This window comes from Centroberyx affinis, unplaced genomic scaffold (assembly GCF_046629955.1).
Source record: "Centroberyx affinis isolate AG114_WGS23_722 - 3 ecotype Tasmania unplaced genomic scaffold, CSIRO-AGI_Caff_v1 ptg005544l_1, whole genome shotgun sequence".
Taxonomy (NCBI): Eukaryota; Metazoa; Chordata; class Actinopteri; order Beryciformes; family Berycidae; genus Centroberyx; species Centroberyx affinis.
In genome coordinates this window covers 93252-116223 of record NW_027282786.1, presented here as the reverse complement: position 1 = coordinate 116223, position 22972 = coordinate 93252, and the positions used below count along the sequence as shown (strand labels likewise).

Sequence of the window (22972 nt, the reverse complement as noted above, 5' to 3'; positions counted from 1 at the left end):
TCTCCTGACCGATGGCAAAGATGTTGTCTCTGGTCAGAGGACGGTTCCTGAGGTTGGTCACATACAGCAATGTACCAACGAGTCTTGGCAGCCCATGCAGCCCAGCTAAATGGAAAAAACATGAATGAATTACTAGTAGTCATGAATTACTTTTATTTAAGTGACTACATGCCTTTCTAAAAACATGAAATAAAAAGGAAAAATAGGAAATTACATTAGCGATTAAATTTAAAATTACAGATGTGAAAATATATCTAAGCTCAAATATTTAGCACTGTTGAAAAAGAAATCCATGCTCAAACAACAAAAAGGAGCGATGCAAAATAGCATGCTGAGAGAGAAAGGTGTAACAGTAAAGTTTTGGTCACTCGACCCTGTGCCTTTCTCTCTCAGCAAGCCCAAATATTCAGTAAGAATTAATTGTTGGATGATTGTCAAACACATGAATAACTTTGAAATATTTTTTGTAGACTAAAACTAAGCGAATTTTTGGGGTCTAATGATGGGTGCCCTAATGAGATACCTACTGAGATGTGCTATACAAATAAAATGTATTATTATTATTATGTTTTTTTTTAACATGCCCACAGTTAAGATATTTTTTCCTGGGATTTGCCTGGACATGCTTTACTAATAAACTGCACTCCAATGTCAACATCTAAGAATTATAGAGGAGTGTCAATTAGAAAATCTTGTTTGATATCAAATTTCCCTATGTAAAACACTTGAACTAAGCCTCTATCTGAATTGTAAAGAGACACAATTACGTAATTAACACCAAATGCACCCATTTGCTGCTGTTCACAATAATAAAATAAATGACTCCCAGCGGGAACTGTGTGTTTTTACATATCAATTTACTTACTGTGTCCTTTGAGACATAAATAAATATATAAATAAACAAACTTGATTAACCTAAACTGGCAACACATAATGCTAGCTAGCCAGCATCCAATTCACAGCCAACTTTTGAAAAATGCACATTTTCACTGTTTTAAGTAGCTAAGCTAACGTTAGCTTGCAGTGGGAATTTATTTATTTTTCTTTAAAAATTATCAACCATTTGGCTGGTAAAATGTGGAGGACTACAACGGTAAAATAAAAAAATGCACATTTTCACTGTTCTAAGAAATCTTTTTTTAGCTAACATTACGCTAGCTAAACAGTAGCAAGTAGCTAGCTAACATCAAACCTAAGCTAACATTAGCTTGCCGTGGGAATTAATTAATTAATTAATTAATTTTTAAAAATGATCAACCCTTTGGCTGGTAAAATGTAGAGGATTACAACGGTAAAATAAAAAAATGCACATTTCACTGTTTTAAGAAATCGTGTTTTAGCTAACATTACGCTAGCTAGTAGCAAGTAGCTAGCTAACATCAAACCTAAGCTAACGTTAGCTTGCAGTGGGAATTTACTAATTTATTTATTTATTTTTAAAAATGATCAACCCTTTGGCTGGTAAAATGTAGAGGATTACAATGGTAAAATAAAAAAATGCACATTTTCATTGTTTTAAGAAATCGTGTTTTAGCTAACATTACGCTAGCTAGTAGCAAGTAGCTAGCTAACATCAAACCTAAGCTAACGTTAGCTTGCAGTGGGCATTTATTAATTATTTTATTTATTTAAAAAAAATGATCAACCCTTTGGCTGGTAAAATGTTGAGGATTACAATGGCAAAATAAAAAATAAAAAACAGTAGCCTAATTGTTTTTCTAAGGCTGGTATTTTGACAAATCATCTGTTTTCATCGAAGTTTTGTAAGCTAGCTAACGTTAGGTGAGCTAACGTTAGCTTGGCTAACTTTGACTCATGTTATTTTTTGAAATAAAACATTTTTAAAATAAAACATTCCCACATTTTGAAATTTGGTCATGTTGTTGAATCAATACGCATTTCTCACGTTTAATTGTGTGTCATTTTTGCGGGCAAACAATATGTTTTCCATGTCGTACAAACGTAACATTAAGCTAGCTTGCCGCCTCGACCTGCGGCTGTTACAGTTTATTGTGGCCTGTTCCCGGTTGCTCCGGGCGCTAAATTACTTAGCAGTTTTCCAAAGTACCTGCATGGTCCTGCTGTGTGGGGCATTTGAAACTGGAAAGGAGCAGGTATTTCTCACGGTGCGTTGCACTAGCCATTATTGGGACAGTCTCTGACAAAAGCTGAAGTGCAGAATGACAATTTGGAATGTTCGGTCTGCTTTTATACACGTCCCATCGCCCTGGAGACGGAACCATGGAGACTGAACATGGGCCTTCTGTCTCCATTATGACAGGTGAGGTACACTGAATGTCCAAAATATCACGGACACTAGTGTTGTCATGAGTGTCATGACTAGGTGACTCCAGGTAGAAGCCATTATGCCTTATAGATTTCCCCCCTATTAAATTGATACTAATCACAATAGCATCTTTGTTGCCTATTGTTTGTCCAAAAATCATCTAGGTACAGTTCATTATAGGCTGATTTGGTGTAAATCAGTCTCAGTTAGGCTAAGTGCATTACATTGTTTTAGCAGAGCAGTGCCGAATAACTGCGACAAATTCAAGGTGTTAAGCAGTTGGACTGGGTGTCACAGGGTTATAAAATAATGATGCGTTACCATAATTATGGCTTCGTGGCGCACGGGGCGCATTGGAGACGCCGGTGCCACCCTACAGCCGCACCCACTGTCTGATTCATTCAAATCAAATGAATGTGAAATGTTGAATGCATGGTTAGGTTCACTCTTTCCAAAAACAAAAGGCACGTTTAGGAAACCTGGGCCAGTTGCAGCAGTATCTTCCTCTAATCATTAGAGGAAGAGGAAGAGGATTTTTCTAACACTACGTTTCCCCGTTATGGAGGTGAGACATCTGTCAAGAGGAGAGCTCTGGTGTCCTGTCGCGCCGCCAGTGGCACAGGTATCTACGGAGCCCCTAAAGTCCCGAAAGGTGATATTTTTTTTAATCTTGTGCGCACAAGTTATTTTCTTGTGCGCAGAAGATATGGATCTTGTGCGCACAAGATATTTATCTTGTGGGAACAGTTATTATCATGTGCGCAGAAGATATGGATCTTGTGCGCACAAGATATTTATCTTGTGGGAACAGTTATTATCATGTGCGCAGAAGATGTAGATCTTGTGCGCACAAGATAATTAACTTGTGCGCACAAGATCTATATCTTCTGCGCACATGATAATAACTGTTATATAGTTATACGGAACCCCCAAAGTCCCGAAAGGTGATTTTTTTTTTTTATCTTGTGCGCACAAGTTAATTATCTTGTGGGATCAAGTTATTATCTTGTGCGCACAAGATAAAAAAAAATCACCTTGTGCACACAGGATAATTAACTTGTTCCCACAAGATAAATATCTTGTGCGCGCAAGATAATAACTAGCAAGATAAAAAAAAGTATCACCTTTCGGGACTTTAGGGGCTCCGTACATGTTTTGATCAAAATAACTCGTTTCCTGTCCCTTCATTTTAAATTTAATCAAAACTACAGTCATGATTGTGTGCATATGCATTTCTCTATTACAATTACAAATGGCATGCATCCAGGCTCTACTGTTGGGAAACCTATTGGATGGAAGGAGACGAGGCATGCAGCTGTCCTGGTGTGTTTGGATGGAGCTGGTGTCCAGCGTGTCTCCAGAGTGTCACCGTCTGTCTCCTGTATTCCTGATGATTTGCTCTGTAGAAATGTGGAATCTGCGCGGAATAGCCTACCATGTGTGCACAAAACACAGAGGTGTGTGTACCTATTTGGCAAGAAGAGCCTGATGCTGGTTGAGGTGTGCGTAATTGCGCAGCGCGGTGGAGCGCACATGACTGCCAAGCCGCCTTTGGATGGATATAGCGTTTTCATCATATGAAATATATCCTACAAGCTGTTGGATGACAGATATTGGTAAGAATAACCCCCTAATCTAGCCCAGTACAGATCACAATTACCTTTTACCTTCACAGGGTGAGCTGGACACATGTGCAACTTGGTTACAGTTCAAGAAAATGCGCCTAAGGTGTGGTGTATACATGTTCATTAAGATCGGAGCACTCCACATATCTTACTGCGATTATGCTTATTTGGACTATGAGTATAATCGCATTAATATAATCAGTGTATTGTGTTTACATGGGTTTTTACCTTACTCGCATTGTTTTACCTTATACCTGCATTTCTGTCGTTGAGACTTGATTACTGCAACACTGTTTTCCTGCTGCATAAACAACATCAGCTCGTACAAAATGCTGCTACCAGAACCTTGACCAAAGCAAGAAAGTTTGTCCACATTGCGCCTGTCCTGTCAATATCCCACGGTTTACAATGAGATCTATCCATCGATGGAAAACATGGATTGATGGAGCGCAGTGTGTGAAAATATCACATAGTCACCATAGCCTCCCTGTTAAATTAGAAGTAGCCTAATATGCGTTGCTCTGGGCCAGTTTTAACATTTATGCAGTGGTGGAAGAAGTACTCAGATCTTTTACTGAAGTAAAAGTAGAAATACCACAGTATAAAAAAAAGGTAAAAGTCCTGCATTCAAAATGTTACTTAAGTAAAAGTACAAAAGTATTAGCATCAAAATGTACTTAAAACAACAAAAGTAAAAGTACTCATTATGCAGCAGAGCCCATTTCAGAATAATACAGTATATATTTTATTATTGAATTTTAATTATCGATGCATTAATGTGTAAGCATCACTTTAATGTTGCAGATTTCCACTACTTTATATACTGCTGGGTAGGGTAGCTTACAGTAATCTATAATAATACATCACTTTATTAGTTGATTATATTTTGTATTAATAATCTGAATCTGCAAAGTAACTCGTAACTTAAGTTATCAAATAAAGGTAGTGGAGTAAAAAGTACAACTTTTCCCTCTGAAATGTAGTGGAGTAGAAGTATAAAGTAGCATAAAATTGTAATACTCAAGTAAAGTACAAGGACCTCAAAATTGTACTTAAGTACAGTATTCGAGTTACTTTCCACCTCTGCATTTATGTTCAGACGAGATGTTCCCAGTTTCAGCACCTGGTATTCCCCCTGTCTTTTTCTGGTTGGGTGTGGGGTGGAGGATGTGGTAGTGATGTTGGGCCATTTGCATAGACTAAAAATGCCGGTGTGGTCACAACAGTCTTGGACAATTAATAATTATACAAACTGCTTAGAATAGCGTTACACATCAAAGGAAATACAGTGCCCCCCCCCCCCTCCCTCCCCAAAGGTTTAGGATTTTATTTTAATAGGTATTTTTGTAGCAATGTAATGACAGTTTGGTATATGAACTTACTTTCCAATTAGGCTACTCGCAGTTAATGTTACTACAGAACAGATTTACATCGGATGCCAGTTCCTACTTCAAAGTTAATTGACTCCGTCGGCAGCTGTCTATGTCATCTAGCTGTAGGACAGCTATTGCCAACCAACACGTGTTCAGTTTGTCCCTCTCTGCCTTCCGTCACTCCAAACAAGTATGGCGGTCTGAGAGCCATCACAACTCTGTTTTGGTAGTATAAAACCTGTGTTTACTCTATTTCGGAGACAACCTTACTTCGAAATTCGTCATTAACCGGAATAATAACCAAAGTACTACTCAGGTGAGGATGTAATACAATATTTATCGGGTGTCTGCCGGTCCAAAACAGACAACACGTGGGTAGTAATGAGACTAGCCGCCAAGCTAATAGCTAGCTAGCTCCTGGCTAACCACTAACTAGTTTGTATTGACCACGTTTTATTGCTTTCACCAGTGCGGTACAACGTAACAAAAGCTGATTTTAGGAAGCTAGGTACCTATCCTTTTCGAGATTTTCATAAGTGGCTCTGCACTGTAGTAGTTAACGGTATCCAACTAGCTACTATCTACGGTTAGGTTACAGCTGGAAGTCAGGTGAAAACACTTATCAGAGAGAAATATGACAAACTACCCATGAACTGTCATATGTTGCTACTAAGTGGTATTATCCATTCATCAGCGGATTAGTATAGTTTTTTGTTGAACAAATGAGATGGGTACCAAACGCTGGTGTTGACCATAGATATAACGTTACCTGTGATAACGTTACTAGTCAAGAGCCAGTAGTATCTTACAGGTCATGACCGGAGAAATGTGTGTTTTCTATGTCATTTATGCTTTGTTGGATAAAATACGCGCGTGTGTGTGTGTGTGTGTGTGTGTGAGAGAGAGAAAGGAAATGCAAGATACGTAAATAAAAAGAAAACAGAGAGAGAGAGAGAGATGACATGAAACAGGTTATAGGATGGACATAACATTATCTTATCCACTAGCCCCTATTCAAATTCTGACTCAGTACGTTTTATGCTCCAAAATTACATCAATAGGACTTCACAACCCTACTGTACTATGTTTGAGCTTCTTGTGAAGCAAAACAAGCATATATGTTCTTGAGTGACTCATGTAGGCTACAGAGTTTTTAAACTATTGCTGCATGGTTGAAAACACTCCATCACCCACCACTGGATTTTGGGTGGGTTGGATGCAAGTAAGCCTATATGACATTGATGTGTATATGTAGTATCTATATGACATGTACTGTATATGATGCTATGTAAAGCCGTTTGAGACATGCTTGTGTGATAAAGGGTGATATAAATCAACGAGACTAAGACTAGTAATCCTCCTCAAAAAGAGCGTTCATCATTCGCCTCCAGAAATTCAATGACGATCAAAATTATTGCCCATGATTATTGTGAAAAGGAATCATTAACCAGTATATTGTCGTCAGGAGTTCACGTTTTATGTAAGCAAAGTGAAAAAAAGTAATTATTGTGCTTCATCTATTCTTAAAAAGAATACTATCTGGATGTCAAAAGTCGATTTTGCTGTCTATTCCGGTGACCTGAGGATTTGACTACTTCTCTACTCATCCCTAGTGGACACACATGACACACATCACACAGCTGAACACATATCACACAGTTGAACACACATCACACGGCTGTACGCTCTGTGTGTGACTGAGAGGTTGTGATGTGATATTGTGAGGCACGGGTAGCACAGAGCGTGTTCAGTTCACTTTTCTGTGACATCAGAGCAGTTTCTTTGTAGCTGAAGCATGTAGCAGCATAGCGACAAAGAGGACAAACTTATCAGAGTGTAGCCACACTTTAAATCTTCTTTTCTGTCTCCTTTCTAACGTGTCATGCTCCATCTGCTCTGCCAAAATTACATATTTTGTTGTTTTTAAGCAAAGAGTAGGGAAAACACTGGGAATTGATAACAGGAATTGGTGAGGCAAATATGCTTGGATCTGGTTAGTTCTGGAAATACTGGAACTGGTTCTCAACCCTATGAGAGACGGTCCTGAATAAAGATGTACTGACTAAGGCTATGTCTGTCTGTCTGTCCCTCAGACCATCATGCCGTCGGCCTGTGACTCTCTGATAGAAGACATTGAGGACATGGTGTCTGCTAGCGACCCCACTCCTCAGGAGAGACAGTCCGCCAGGAAGAGCATCATACCCAGGGCCAGGAAGAGAAAAGAGCAGCTGAGTAATGAGGAGCTCCAAGCTGACAGGTATGTCTTTATGCCAAATATCACAATTGTGATATGAACTGTGATGTGTGTGGACAAAGCTTTTTGTTGTTGGGCAGAAAAAAACAAGATGGCCATGTTTAGGATTTGATCAGTTTGGATGCAACACTTCAGATGAGCTGTTGATAGATTTGACTTAATTTTAGTATGTTTGTGTATGTATTGTGTAATTTGAAAAGTTGGATACATAAAGATTTTATTTTCAATTTGGAAAACTGAGACATGTATTCGTAGTCCATTTTACCCTGAAGTGTACACTTTACACAAACATTGACCAAGAAAGTTGAAGTAGTAACAACCATAAAACCATAAGAGCACACAAAAAGAAATAAGGCAACAATAAACATGTTGTCACCTATGAATGATGAAGCCTCCATCTGGACCTATCAGTAACAAATATGTCACCTTGTTTTGGGCTATAATTGTAGTTCCCCCTTGGGCCAATCAGTGTAATTTTGAATGCGGGGATGCAGCGGTAAGATCATCCATAATTTCCTCAAGTTTTGTCAAAATCAGTGGTGTGGAGGAGCAAATGATGTAGTTCCCTCCATTGATCAGTGTAGTTTTGAAAATGTGGGAACACAGTGGTGAGATGCATCATTACCCCAAGCTTCAGCAAAGTCCAACAAGTAAACAAACATGTTATCTGTCTATTTATTAGGGGTCCAAGCCCGTAGTGCTGGAACCCTATTGTATTTGCTGGAATTCTTCTTCTTTCTTTCTTTCTTTCTTTCCGCTAAAAGTATCTGCAGCTCAGAAACCGTCCTATAGCAACCATATTTGGCAGGTGGGCTCCTATGACCCACCGCTACTCAGGCAAGGCAGCCCATGCACATTGGCCAGATGGTGGCGCTATAACAAGCAACTTTACGTTTTGGCCAGTGACTTCTGAACCGTGTGTTGTAGACTGAAAATTCTTGTATTCCTATATTCTTTGGAATGTGCCGAGTCCAACCCATATATCACTTTCAATGTCCACCATATTGCATTGTCCGCCATTTTTAATTATTTAAGAAACACTTTTTTTGCAACTCCGAGGCCGTTCATCCAATTCAGATTCATGAAACTTGGTGTGCAGAATCTTGGTACCGTCCTCTTTGTTGTTGTATAGAAGTTATTGACTGTTCAAATGGTTTGGCTTTTATCGACCAATAAACTATTAACGAAACACGCCATAACACTAAATTGGCCATAACCCATTAACCATTCATCTAATCTAGCCAAAATTTGAAACACATGTTGAGAAGTGTTGTGTGAACACACCCACAAAAGCATTTTCAGCTCTACTACTAGTGGGCGCTACAAATACAAAAAGTTCATATCTCATATTTGACTGCATAGATTTTAATGAAAATTTGTACACGTTCTAGGATGATGTCCAAGTCGATCCATGAAATTTGGTCATTATTGATGAAAATGGGCATGGCTTATTGCATAATAACCAAATCTTCATTGGTATTAAAGTCACAACTTCAAAAATTCATTAAAAATCAGCCGTATGTCCTAGAGAGCTGAAATGTTCAGGCCATGTCGGCTGAAGTGAGATAAATCTTTCGTACACTGGTACCTACCCCCGATTCTGACGTCGCCCCCCTCTGTTTATAGCAAAAACTGACTGTGATCCTACAGTGTTGTCCTCCTAAATCGTACGTTACAGGAAAAAACAACATGATTTTTGAAATCTCCATACCTTAATTAGTAATCAGCCCAAAAATTATAATGATATCTTGAAAACTGAGCGCACAGCAGATGGAAATGTGCAGCTGCAAATAGTTTGATAAATTGACAATGTGATATGTTCAAGAAGCTTGATCAATCTTCATCAGACTAAATACAAATGATGTCTGGACTGTCAAGATGATGTCTGTAAAGCCATGTGTAAATTGATTAATGTGGCGCGCTAGTACAGTTATAATATTCTTTCTGAGGCTTTCAATATGGTTTGGACTAGCGCCTGTGACCTATCACTTGTCGCTTTGTTTTGTTTCCCCACTGTGGCACATACCAAAGTGGAAGTTGGCAGAGTGGTAAAGCTCAGGTCTTTGGATCACAAGGCTGTGAGTTCAAGTTCAAGTCCCTTTGACCATTTTGAAGTTTCATGAAAAGTAAATCAACACTAAATCACACAGTGTAGAAAACTCAAAGCAGGTGTTTGACATCATCTGCCAATGGGAAAATACCTGAATGTCATCACTGATTGGGGTGTGGCCAGACCTTTCAACCCATAGAGAGCAGTGCAGCGGCAGCTTTCTGGCCCATGTGACTTACTATTGTTTTATTCGTTAATGGACAGCACTACAATGTTTTATAACGTGATTACAACTGTCAGTCTGTCAATTATAGGCTGCAGTATCACACTACTTCTCCCTGTAGTTAGTTTCTCCTCACTAAACCTAAACAGGTGTTTGGCTCAGTAGGTAAAGCATCAGCCTTTCATGTGGAAGGTTGTGGGATCAAATCCAGACTTGTCCTTTCCAAAGACATTAGTCATCAAGGACAAATAATAGAAAGTTTGGCCATTGTGAACAACTCCAGCAATGTGGTTGCAATGAAAAGATTAACTCACGGGCCAACACAAAAGCAGTTAGACTGCATGTTAGATCTTCACAACATGTCGGTTTTTGTGTGTGTCTGTCTACCTTCTGTAATGTTTTGTCTATCTGTCTGTCTTATCAAATTGTGCTTGGACCCCGCAATCGCCGCTTGCGGCTATATTTACTCTTGTTTTCTGGCAGATCTGTGAGAATGAACAGAAAGTTGAGACATTGAGATCGAGATTTCCTGCACAACAAGAGGTAAAAGTACAAGATGTATTTGTCTGTGTTTTCTAGTGTGATTCCCGGCACCCAGAAGATCTGGATGAGAACATGGGGCTGCAGTCACAACAACTCAGATGGAGAGTACATGGCCGGACAACTGGCTGCCAGCGGATACAAGATGACTGGTAAGAGATGGACGGAGGTGTGAGCAAGGCAGGATGGATGGATGACTAGAGGGAGTGATTGATAAATAGATTTATGTGTAATGACTCAGTTGGAGATTATATGGCTGCACAACTAGTGGCTAGTAGATGCAAGATGACCGGTGGGAGTTGGAGGGAGGGTTGGACAAACAAATAAAACATGACATGGTACCCTCCCCTTTTAATACCGTCGTCCCAGGACCTTGATGGACAGGGGCGCCACACCTCCTCATTTACATGCATCTCCCATTTCAAAAATGTAAAATGGCAAAAGCAATGTGAAAAACATAAATAGTCATTTAACCTTCAGATGTAACATTTTGTTTATTCTTTATTTAAGCCTTTTCTATATGAACAATTTTAATTTTGACTCTTCAGGTCCTCCATACAGTGGTGTGAAGTAATATAAACAGGGTTATAGTGGAGAGTAAACCCACTTAAGTTTACCACCTTTTGATATTAGTCTTCATGAGATCAATTCACACTTTACATCATACTAAGTAGTATCAAACTGATAAAAGATGAGATAGCGTCTTTTTCATGAAAAAGTATAAATTAATATTTTTCTGAAAGTGTAATGGATTTTTGTTTGTATTAGTAGCTGTTTGCCTTGTTTGATGATCTGATGGCAAATGAGCTACTGGGCTTGATAAGTGTTCGCCAAAGTATTTAAGATGATTTGGAGTTTGGAAGAAAAGGATTGAGAAGACAGGTGGTTGTTCAGATAGGGAATCCATTGCCTGTCACCTAGCTGCAGGTAGAATGCATAGGTAGATGGAGCTAAGGTGTTGAATACACAGCTGGCCAACTACCTCCTAGTCAGTATAAATATCCACTTGCAGCTAGTGGGTACTAAAAAAAACAACCTTTATTTAGCTAAGAAATATTTACAGTGATGGCTTGGACACAAGGTGAGAATGGGAGATTGGGAGGGAGGGTAGATAGTAGACAGATGATAGATGATGGAAGATGGATTCATGATGGAGGGAAGGACGGATGGAAAGATAAATTAATGTGAGTATTTTTGATGGATGGATACATAATTTGACAACACAGAGAGTTTGTAGATGGATAGCTGGCTGCCAGCTGATAGAGGGAAATGCATAACCAGCTAGATGGATGGATGGATGGATGATTAGTGGGATAGGAAATTAAAATTGTCTGATTAAGATAGGAGGATTGATTTTAGAGTGATGGATAGAAGATGAGTGAATGAATGCACGACACTATATTGTCCACTAATGAACATAGACTTAATTATTTCCATCCTCATTCAGGTCTGTGTTGTATGGAAGTCATTATTACCTATAAACACAAGGGGGCAGCCTTGCCCTATAAATAAGCTGCGTGCCAGCCTAGTTTAGTGCTCATCTCTCCCAGAACACGTCTGTGGAGTGAACTGGTGATATAGTGGCTGCTGAGGAAGAGGGCACTGTGAGGATCGGTCAGTTTATTGAGGATACACAACTATCCATTATGTCATTAGGATTAGGATTTTAAAGGAAAGATCATTTAGTGAGAAAGGTGTTGGCAAGCGTAGCAACTGATAATGTAATAACTCGTCAAAATATAATAACACAAATGTCCCTCTGAATAGGTAAAAAAAAATGCAATAAAACCTGTTTATGTAATAAATTGCTGGATAATGTAATATTATTACATTACCTGGCAGTTATTACTTCATAAGGGATGTAACATGTTTTTAAACTAATGACTAGTCCATACCCGGGGATGCACACACCACAACTCCGCGCAGACTTACCAAAAATTTGCATAAACAGCGTAAATTTGGGAAAATGGAAAAATCAGCTTCGTCAGTCCCTGCCTATACCAATGCTCAATGCCCATGTGCAGTTTCAGATTGATTGGCCAACTCATTGGAGCAAAATGGATGCAGACAGACAGACAGACAGAAGGACAGAGTTTTCCTCATTTCGAGCTGCTACATTCTCCTTATTCTTACAAGTTATTATATTATTAGTCAATTTCCTTATCATTACATCCCTTATGAAGTAGTAATGACTAGTTGATGTAATGATGTGACGTTATTATTATCCAGCAATTTGTTACATTAACAGATTTTATACTTTTTCAACCCATTTAGAGGGACTTTCCTATTAAATTTTTACAGGTTCTTGCATTATGAGTAGCTATGTCATTGAGATTACAAGTAGTCACTCTACCCTTAATGTTTCATTGGAATAGGCCTGCAACAAATTCTGGCACACTCTCAAACCATATAGAAATCTAGTCTGTTGACCCAGGGAAACAGGTACTATATAGGTATCTATACTCTGAGTCCCTATGTGTGCTTTTTTAAATTGAATTTTCACATTAAAACACAGGAGAGAGATAGGTAGGCCCACGTGAAACCAGACATAGTCGTTACATAAACAAAGACAGGTACATCGTATTTGACAAGCTATCAGATTTCAGATTGTTCAAAGAAATGCTTGACTGCATTATTAGAGTGAATGCTATCTCTCCTCTCCTGTGGTTTTTGCATGTCATTTGCATGCTGTCCAGACGTATTATGAACTAGGTTACCAGAGGTCTTTCATAAGGGTTTGAGTGTGTGTGTGTGCGTGTGTGCATGTGAGAGAGAAAGAGAGACAGAGAGAGAATCTACATGATACAGTGTGTATGTGTGTCTAGGACTGACCCAAATTGTTGCCAGTTAAAAATAATCTTTTGTGTATGGTAGTCAAATTGTCTCTCTGTCTCTGTGTGTATCTATTTGTATAGGTGTGTGTGTGTGTTCCTGCATTCATGTCACAAAAAGCTTCCCCATTTGTTGGCCCGCTTTTTAAAAATTAATTTTGTGTGGCCAGACATCTTTTATGTGTATGAGCCAGGTTTCTTTGTGTGCGTGAGTAGTTGTGTGTGCATGTGTATTAGTATGTGTTTATAACTCTGTGTGTGTGAAAGAGAGTGAGTAAGAGAGGGAGATAATATTAACCCCTCAGGCGTTGCTCTCACCGAGGGGTCTCCACAGCCATAGAAGGACATTAATCACACACTTCAAACATGCAAATGTGCACACACACACACACACACACACACACAGAATTTGCTCATGAGCACAGGCCAAGGCTTTTCCCCTCTTGTCTGGTAGTTTGGAGCCTTGATCTCTTTATCTTTTCCACCTCTCTTTGTTTTTACTCTGTTTTCTCTGTCCCTTGAGCTCCTCTCAGACATAACCTGTCTCTCTCTCTCTCTCTCTCAGCTCAGCTCTGAACCAGTTCTCGTGTCTAGTGTGTCACACAGGAGGCTTGATGTTTAGTGGTCTAATTGCCTCACGGTAGATCTGTTTTGACTCTGTAATTTAGAGAAATGGTTGTGTTTGTCTTCCAGGAAATGAGTCTGGTGAAAACCCGTTGTTTGTAGTCGTTGAGTTGTTTTCTATCCCCTCTCTGCGTTCCTTAAGGGGGTATAGATACCCCAGAATTTGGTCACAGGAGAGACCCTCTCTGGCTGTTTTAAGGTCTTTAACAGATGTAGCTGCAGGTGAAGACAATGTAATGGTCTGTCAGGAAAGTTGCCGTTTCTGGCTGTTGAATTTTTCCAAGATTTTTTCCAACCTCCCCTCTGATACATTTATATTTTTATATTATTTGAGCGCCCTCAGGACAGTTTGGCCTGTATCTGGGAGCATTTGCGAGAGGGCTGGTCATGTTCCCTGATAATGACTGGGCTGTCCTAGACCACTGGTTCTCAGTGTGGGGTCCAAGGACCACACACTGGTCCTTGAGAGGGCTCCAGGGGGTCCCCAGCAAAATGAAGAGTAGTTTAATTTCATTAGAATTCAATTCACTATAAATTATCCCAGTTAGGCAATATATAAGAACAACTAGGCTAGTCTTTCACTCTCCACACCATTATCTCCCCACTTACAATGGAGTTATGCAGTTCAGTAGTGCATCAACAAAAACTTCCATGTGGGAGTTCCTGGGCTACAATATTATCAAATAAAAGCCTAATCTATGGCCTTATTTGTGTTTATTGGGGGGTCTTTGACATGATAATGTTTGAGAACCCCTGTCTAGGCCAACAGAATAACATACAACTTCTTAAATTGAGTGGCAGTCTCCTTTAGTGCTTAGTTGACGCTGAGGCGCCCCAAAAAATGAAGTGAACATGTGTTTGCTATTACATGTTTTCAGCAGATGCTTGAGCCGTAAATACTCACAAGGGTCAGAAGAAAATGTGTCTCAGTTGTGCCGGGTCAGATGTTTTAGTGGCTTGCAGGTTTCCTTTGCATATCATTTGCATGACCGTGTGTGTGTGTGTGTGTGTGTGTGTGTGTGTGTTTGCGTGGAAGTGTATTTACGGGTCATATCTTGATTGCATGTTGGTTCTTGCCTACTTGGTGTGTGCTGATATGCATGTGTGCGCCTGCTTTTGGGCGTATGTGAGTATAAGTATGTATACATGTGTGTATTTACCTTGTTAACGCCAGGATTAGTTTCTTCTTTGACTGACACTGTTCTGATGACCCACTGCAGTCTCACAACCATCTGTGTGTGCATGTGCGTGTGTGTGTTTTACACCAGGTTTAACTCTACTGGTGAGGTCCAGAAGTCCTTTCAACTATCTTACAATTACAAGAGCATGACTTGTCTTGTGGCGACTGAGTGCGTGTATCCTATAGTCCTCTGTTATTTACCTCCCAGATTAATATGGTTTTTAAACCTCAAAGTAACTCAAAGATTGAGTTACTTACACTGAATCTTCACTGCTGAAGCTAAAGACTGCTGAGGTTTCTCTCTCTCTCTGTCTCTCTCTCTCTCTCTCTGTCCCTCTGTCTGTCTTGTTGTATTTTCCTCTTTCTCTCTCACTCCTCTCAACAAAGTACTTTAAAGGTCAATGTCTCACTGCTAAAGCTAAAGGATTAGTTTGGTTTCAGCCTCCCTCTGCTTTGCTTTTTATCTCTGTCCGTTTCCCCTTGTTTGCCTCCTCATCTCTCCCCGTCTTCCCCTCTCTATTTCCCCTGCATCTCTCTCTTTGTTTCGCTATTTTTCACTCTATCCATCTCTCTCTCTCTCTCTCTCTCTCTCTCTCTCTCTCTCTCTCTCTCTCTCTCTCTCTCTCTCTCTCTCTCCCTCTCTGTGTGCTTGTGTGTGTGTGCGCATCTTCACTGACTGTTTTTCACAGTGAGGTCGTTGGAAGGAGAAATTGCCTGTCATGGCCAAAATCAGGGGAGATTACACTCAGAACAGGCTGGGATTGTTTTGAATGGTCCACAATGGAATGGAATGGAATTGTCTACAGTGGCATGACATGGTCGGGAGTGTATGGGACAGACCGGAATAGTCTGGAATGGCATGGACTGGAATGGGCTTCTGAAGGCATTAGTGTCCAGTCGTTGACCAGACTGAACGTGAGGACTTAGGTGCCGTTCAAGACTCAGGTCAAGATCCGACGTATTGTCACCAAATTACTTTTTAGATCAGTGTTTGGAGTGAACAGACAGAAATGTGACTTGTTGACTGTTCTCCTGACTGACTGACTGACACATGCTATGCTGAACACAGTATTCCGCATAGCATAGTGTAATGAAAGAGTTTGGACAAAGACCGAAGCTTTCTCTGCCTGGCTATGCTCTGAAAACATGACATCACCTTCCCTCTTTCTCGCCTACCTCTCCCTCCCTCCCTCTCCTCTCTTTTCTGACTTTCTTTCACTCTTTCCTGCCCCCCCCCCTTCTCTTCCCTTCCTCTCCTCTCTCCCCCCTCCTCCCCCTCTCTAACTCTTTCTTTCTTAAACTATGACATCACCTCGGATGAGATGTAGTAGCGGTTCCCGTGTTCGCCTCTAGGTGGCAGTCTTGGCTCGTGGAAAGAGCTCTTTGTTCCCAAAACTGAATCTAGGATGAGGTCATCCTCCTGAAAGCATACTGTGTATTCTCATTCATAGTTTCTAAGTTGTAACTTCAGTCTTTGGATATTACACACACTATTGTGTGAATATTCAAACAGTGAAGCCATCTCTTTGTTCACTCTTTTAATAACTAGAAGTCAGACCGCTGAAGAAATCAATATGATGTAATGCCACATATAGACCAATGACATTGCAACAACCTTATAAGTAAAGCTTGAATAAAAAGTGGCTTCCGTGAAGACTTTTTATCTGTGGTCTTTAGATGAGAAATTTGAATGATACTGAATGCTAAACAGGTCTTCAGTGTTGGATCCACTGATCTTCTTCAAAAACAGCATAGTGACATGTACATAACTGACTAGAAGCTAACCGATCCTTGCTTATACAAGATATCTGACATGAGTTTTTTTTTTTTTACATCAAACATTTATACTCACAATATCATTTTCATTTAGTTTTCAGAGTTTCATTGATGCTCGATCTATCATGCAACATCCCATTTGCCGGCTGACAGCCCGCTGTGCTGGTGACCAATCCTCTCAGTTGGGGTGATAAATAAGTGGCCAGTCCATTTATTCAGTAATTTTTTGGGTTTTTTTAATCAGGCTGGAGGAGTGATGGAGGATGATGCATGGTGCGGTCACGTTTAACCTCGACCATGGAGAGGCATTACTTCTAGCACTGGCAAGGTTGTGATTTTTCAATTTTCTAATGATTTTTGGGCACAACACTCCCGGTTATTCAGAAAAGAGTATTATTCTTTTTTCTATGTCTTGTCCTGATCGCCTCATTGAAACAGCCTTGTCTAGCCACTACTACTCTACTCTACTACTATGCTTTCATTGTTAGAGCATTGTTTATACTGCCCAACCATGTTCAGCCTGGCTCACCTTGGGTCGCTGTCCCTCTGTGTAACCAAAGATGGCACTGTTTACCCATGATAGTGTATTGAGAGCAACTGAACCAAATTTGGGCAGCAACGTGCCAAATAGTGACTTCATAGAAAGGCGTGCGCACACACACACACACACACACACACCAACACACACACACACACACACACACACACACACACACACACACACACACACACACCCTTCATGGAAAGTCACACCAGGATATTTTGATTGTTTTTGGCTGCTCTCTTCCCCTCCCAATCTCCTCTCTGCCAGCCAGCCGCACACACAGCACTTCAGTTATGATTTTACATACCGGTTAGGCAAAATGACTCCCTGGTACACAATGTCAGCCAAATGAGGCGTTCTCAGTTCCTGGTTTGGGTACAGACGGTTGGAGGATATGGTTTTTTCAGAGCGAGGGTGCGGGTTGTTTTGATAGAACGATATGAAGACTTAATGGATCAGCAGGTAGTACAGGTGCTGCCGTGGATAGTGGTAGCCGGAGGTGTCAAACACAATGTGATTTTTTTTTTACTGTGCATTTAGATAAAGAAGCACTTTGAATCGACTTTTGATATGAGGCGTGTGGTTGCCCATCGATAGATTACGGATTAGCAGGTATTACAGCTGTTGCTTTGGAGCTGGAAATGTGCTGCCGTGTGAAGCGGAGCCAGACGCAGTGTGCTTTCATTACCAAATGCATTGTGGTTTTATTCAAATAGAAGCACTTTTAATTTTTTATGCACATTTTACATCGCACTTGAGTAAAACAAAGGAGATTATAAATTTATTGGAAGCGATTTGAATAAAGTGAATATGCGACAATTTTACTTAATGTGCTTCCTTACGTTCCCCAGTGGAATAAATTACCCAGAATATTTCTCCGTTGCTCACATTTGGAAATTCAGGTTGGTGTAACGTCGGAACGGTTCTGATTCAGCTCATGCCGCATTGGTGTTACAAGCCACGCTGCCGCTCTGAGTGAGAGTGTATTACATCACTGTGGAGTACTCTCACTACGCGTGTGTGTGTGTGTGTGTGTGTGTACGTCCCTCGCATACACGCCGTCTCATTCATAAAACGGGAGTGTGTGGGGATCTCGTGATTGGCTGCCTGTCTGCTACGCAACATTACACGCCGTGATGCTATAGCCAATGAAAACTTCCAGTGCTCTCTCTCTGACTCCACCTCACACACACACACACACACAGAGCGCGCTCACATACACATTTGCCCCTCTCGCACAAATCACAGATGTGGTGGGAATTGATACTGTACAGCCGTACGAGTGTGTGAATGTATGAGACAGTTCAGTTTTCGGCAGCCGTCATTCTGCCAGATTTGACGTTTCGCTCGGTGTGTGTGTGTGTGTGTGTGTGAGAGAGAGTCTGTGCGCGCTGTCTCTCCACTGTCTCGCAAAAGTGTGTGTGTGTGACAGTCCCACTTTGCTGTTTGCGGGGGAACGCTCGAGAGAGGAATGGAAGAAAGGGGGTATATAAGGGGAGTGGAGGAAAAAGCGAGTGAGCGAGCGCCTAGAAAGATGGAAGGAAAGAGGAGTCGGCGGGGGGAGGGAGGAAGACGGCGGGGATGAAGGGTATACGGCGGGCGGACGCACTCGGAGCCAAAATCAGCCGAGGCGACGGACGGCGAGAGGGAGGCGTGGAGGGAGAGCGACGCGATGCCAGGGAGAAGAAAAAGGGGAACGAGTCACTTTTGGCAGAACGAGACGGGCCGAGCCAAAATCTCTCCGGAAAGGGAGAGAGCGGAGGGACGGATAGAGGGAGAGTGGATGGAGTGGAGGAAAGACACAGAAAGGGGGAAAAGGGGGGAGCGGGGAGTGGTTTAGGGAGCGAGAGAGATATGGAGTGGAGAGAGAGAGGAGTGGAGAGATGTGTTGAAAGAGAGAACCAGTGGGAAAGGAGGTATGGTAGGAATGGTTACAAATGACGGACTGGTTGATAAATCACTAGGTGGCATATTTGTCAGGAATGGAAATATAGGACGTGTAACCAAATTTAAACCATGTATGGAAAAGAAATCAAAATTTCCAGAAACAAACACTGCATTTTCATGGCTCATCAGTGTATATATACATTTGAAATGAATCTATTAAATGCATCACCTTCAAAGTCAGAGAAGCAGGTATTTGATAAGTATGTTACCTGTCCAAATCCCTGAGCTGGCTTTGGAATCTGGGTAAGTGAATGAGTTGCTATGAATATGAATCATATGAATATGATCTTGGTCAACTTGCCTGGATACACAAGGGTTAATAATAAGTAACTGTTCGACAAATATAGGCATTGTCTGTTGTGTAGGGGTTTTGGCACAAATGAAGAACTGCTAAATTACATCTGCTTTTGCCACCTTTGTACTTTCAGAGTAGTTGATTAGTTGGTTTCATAACTTAATAAATTGCCATTGGGATTTATAAAAAAATCCCATCCCTAGGAAAAAGATGAAAATGAATCCAAAATAGTGGAAACAGTTCTGGACCCGATATCGGTGTCTATGACTAATCTGTGTGTCTGTGTGTGTGTATGGCCTTAATAAAGCAAAGCTATTAAAGTGATAATGGGACAGGCCTCTCTCGTCTGCTCTGTAAAACGCACACGCACACGCACACGCACACGCACACACACACATACACACACACACACACACACAAAGAGCTTCTCAGGCTTTGAATTCATCAAAGTCCTACAAATAGACCCATGAGTCCAGGCAGTCAAGTGTAACCGTTTAGAGGCCGAGAGATTATAGTGAGACCAAGATCGCTTTGAGTGTGTGTGTGTGTGTGTGTGTGTGTGTGTGTTTTAGTGATCCTACAAGGTGACCCACGTGTAGGCAGCACCCAGTAACCATTTAGAGGCCATGGGATTAGGGACCCCAGCCACACCAGGGATTGAGCATTCCTGCCTCCCAATTCCCTGGAGGGAAGTACGGATGGAAGGGAAGAAAAGAAAAAGGGATGGACTGAGGGAAGGAGGGATCACTGCTCAATCTCATCCATTTATTACTCTGAGGAAAGGAATTGTGCCTGCATCGCAAACTTGATGCCCGATGAGAACGACCATTGCAACAGCCAGTTGCCATGGCAGTTGAGGACCACAAATCTGAGCTTTTTTTGGTGTTGTCCTTGATGTTTTTAACATTTTGTGCTGCTCTTTAAAATTGTAACAACTAGGTTTACTCAATAAGTAAATCATAAGTAAATAAGTAAGTAATTAAGTAGATTATAAGTGTTAATTACATCACACATTGTGTTCATTGTGCAGGTATATAATGTTAGATGTATGTTGCCCCAAACTATACTCACTGATGTTTTGACAGACAATTAGGGAAGAGAGGGAAAAGGGACAGAAGGAAGGATGGATGGATGGATGGATGCATGGATCAATCCTTTATTCCTCCCTAACATTCCTCCAAGGATGGAAAGATCTCCCTCATTACCAGCAGCACTTCCCATCTGTGAAGATAAGGGGCAAGGAAGGAAGGAAAGACAGACGGAAGGAGGGATGACTCCTCATTCCTGTGAGCAAGAAAAAAAACAACAACATATGTATTACCCCAAAGGATGGAGAGATCTCTCCCTTATTTCTCAAGCCAGAGGGAAGCAGGAAAGGAAAGAGGAGGAAGACTGGAAGCAAGAATCACAGTTCCTCTCTTCCCCCTATCCCATTCAGTTGTTCACTTTGATTCCTCTGATGAAGAAAGCCAAAGATGAACGCATGGGAGAGATGGAAAGGGGGAGGTTCCCTTTGCTTCTTCCCTCCAGAGGAAGGCAACCTATCCCCTATCCCCCGCAGAAGCCAGACAGCCAGTCAACCCCCTGTTATCCCAGGAATACCGCCTGCGTTCCATAGGGATTGAGAATACCCCGAAGGGATATTATGGGAATATCATGGAGGGGATGTGAGTAATGGGATAAGGCAGGAGCCGAGGGAAAGGGATAGGGGGCAGGAGGGAACGGAGGCGGGGATGGGACGAGGGAATAAGGATGAGGAGCGCGGGGGGGGGTGGGGTGGGGTGGGGGGGGTGTCTGGATAGGGGATGAGGAGTGAAGCCAGGTCTTTGCTCACATCTCACGTGTTCAGCCTTAAACCAAAAGGTGCGATGTGACGGTTTCTGGCAATAAAAGAAAGCTAATGACCAGTGCAAATCTCCGGACCACCTGGGTAGGCGGGATTGAAGGAGAGCTGCTCTCTCTCCCTCCCTCCCTTCAAAAAGTGGCATCAGGTGCCATTTAGCAAGGCATTTAACCCCCCCCATCCAAGCTGCTCAGTGGGCGACAGGACAGGCGGGTGTGTGGATGTGTAGGGCAGCTCCCAGTTGTGACTGCCTGGATGTGTGTAACCCTCCTTCCACTGCATCGCACCACACCTATAAATATGAATATGAACGCATGCTTTGGCAGCTGTAGTGGTTAAACAACAGTTAAGAAAAGTTTTTTTTATAAACTCAAATGTGTCATACTAACTTGGAGCCATGGATAATAGGGATTTACAAAAGTCTGTTGTGAGAATAGATTAATTCTTATTCTCTACTGAGTGTCTGTTTTAATATCTGGTGTATTAGAAGCAATTTAGTTAATTCACATTAATAATTGCCCGTAAACAATGTGGCTATTGGCTCAATGTTCTACGCAGACATCACACTCACTGAAAAATCATTTCAGACTTGTATAGTGTGTAATTTGACACGGATCATTTTAAATATTAACTTTTGTGGGAAAGGATGTGGTCTTGACACCATGCCAGTTCAAACTGACAGATTTAAAAGTCGCTTATTAGACTGTAATGATTCTTCAAATGTTGGGCTTCTCTTTCCTCAATAACAGGACAATAAGAGGCTTAAAGTGATACTTAGACACTTTGAATGTTTTTTGGCCAGGCATTTGTCAAATTATCAGGGTAAAGACTCTGCACTGGTACCTCAGATTACTGAGAAATGACTTAACATTTTTATTATTTCCTATTCCACCAGCTGCAAAGTCGTTCTTCAGCTTACAGCTAATATCACCCACTTATGTCAGTGAGCAATGCAGTGACAAACAGAGCTAACAACGTGTTAATTAGTGCAATGAAGACGTTTTACTCCCAGAACTTGACAGGCGACTGGTTAGGAAAATAAAACTGTCCTAAATTCAAAGTATTTCCAAAATGTGACGTCTTCATTTGTTCAGTGGGGTCAGACTCGTGTAGCTTTTCCATCACTGAGGACACTCCTTGACATTAAGACCAAAAGGACCAAAACAAGATGATCTCTATTCCTTCACATTTGACGGCCCTTTGTCGCATTCTCTGTGTTCCTGAATAATTAGCTTGTCTGTTTCTCTTCAAGCCAACAGACTCTTCTTTCTCACCTCTAATTTGTCCCCTTCTCTCTTTTTTTTTTTTGTTTTCTTTGTCATCTCGACTCAACAAGGCAAACAAATGTAATTTCTCTTATGAAGAGGAAAGAAAAGCTTGAAAGACATTAGTAATTAACATGGCGTGCCAGGCTATTGGTGTGGGAGGAGAAAGCGTGTGGGTGACACATGGATAAAAAGGGAAGAAAATCGCGAGTTGGGCATTCAAGGACGTCCAGTAAATGACTTTCCAAGGCCTCCTTTGAGTTTTTCTCTCTCCCCCCTCTCTTCTCTTTGGCCCTCTTTTGTGTTGTTTTGGAA

General features: G+C 41.2%; 1 protein-coding gene across 1 annotated transcript in view; it reads left to right on the top strand.

Moving 5' to 3' along the window:
• Nucleotides 1-5465: 5465 nt before the first annotated feature.
• The window catches only part of LOC139667454 (threonylcarbamoyladenosine tRNA methylthiotransferase-like), a gene marked incomplete at its 3' end in the record, with an annotated part of 91275 nt that continues 73768 nt past the window's right edge, over nt 5466-22972 (top strand). Inside the window, exons 1-3 of the mRNA XM_071546916.1 lie at nt 5466-5601; nt 7379-7542; nt 10392-10504. Of these exons, the coding sequence (XP_071403017.1) occupies nt 7385-7542; nt 10392-10504 (271 nt within the window). The remainder of the gene's footprint in view (nt 5602-7378; nt 7543-10391; nt 10505-22972) is intronic.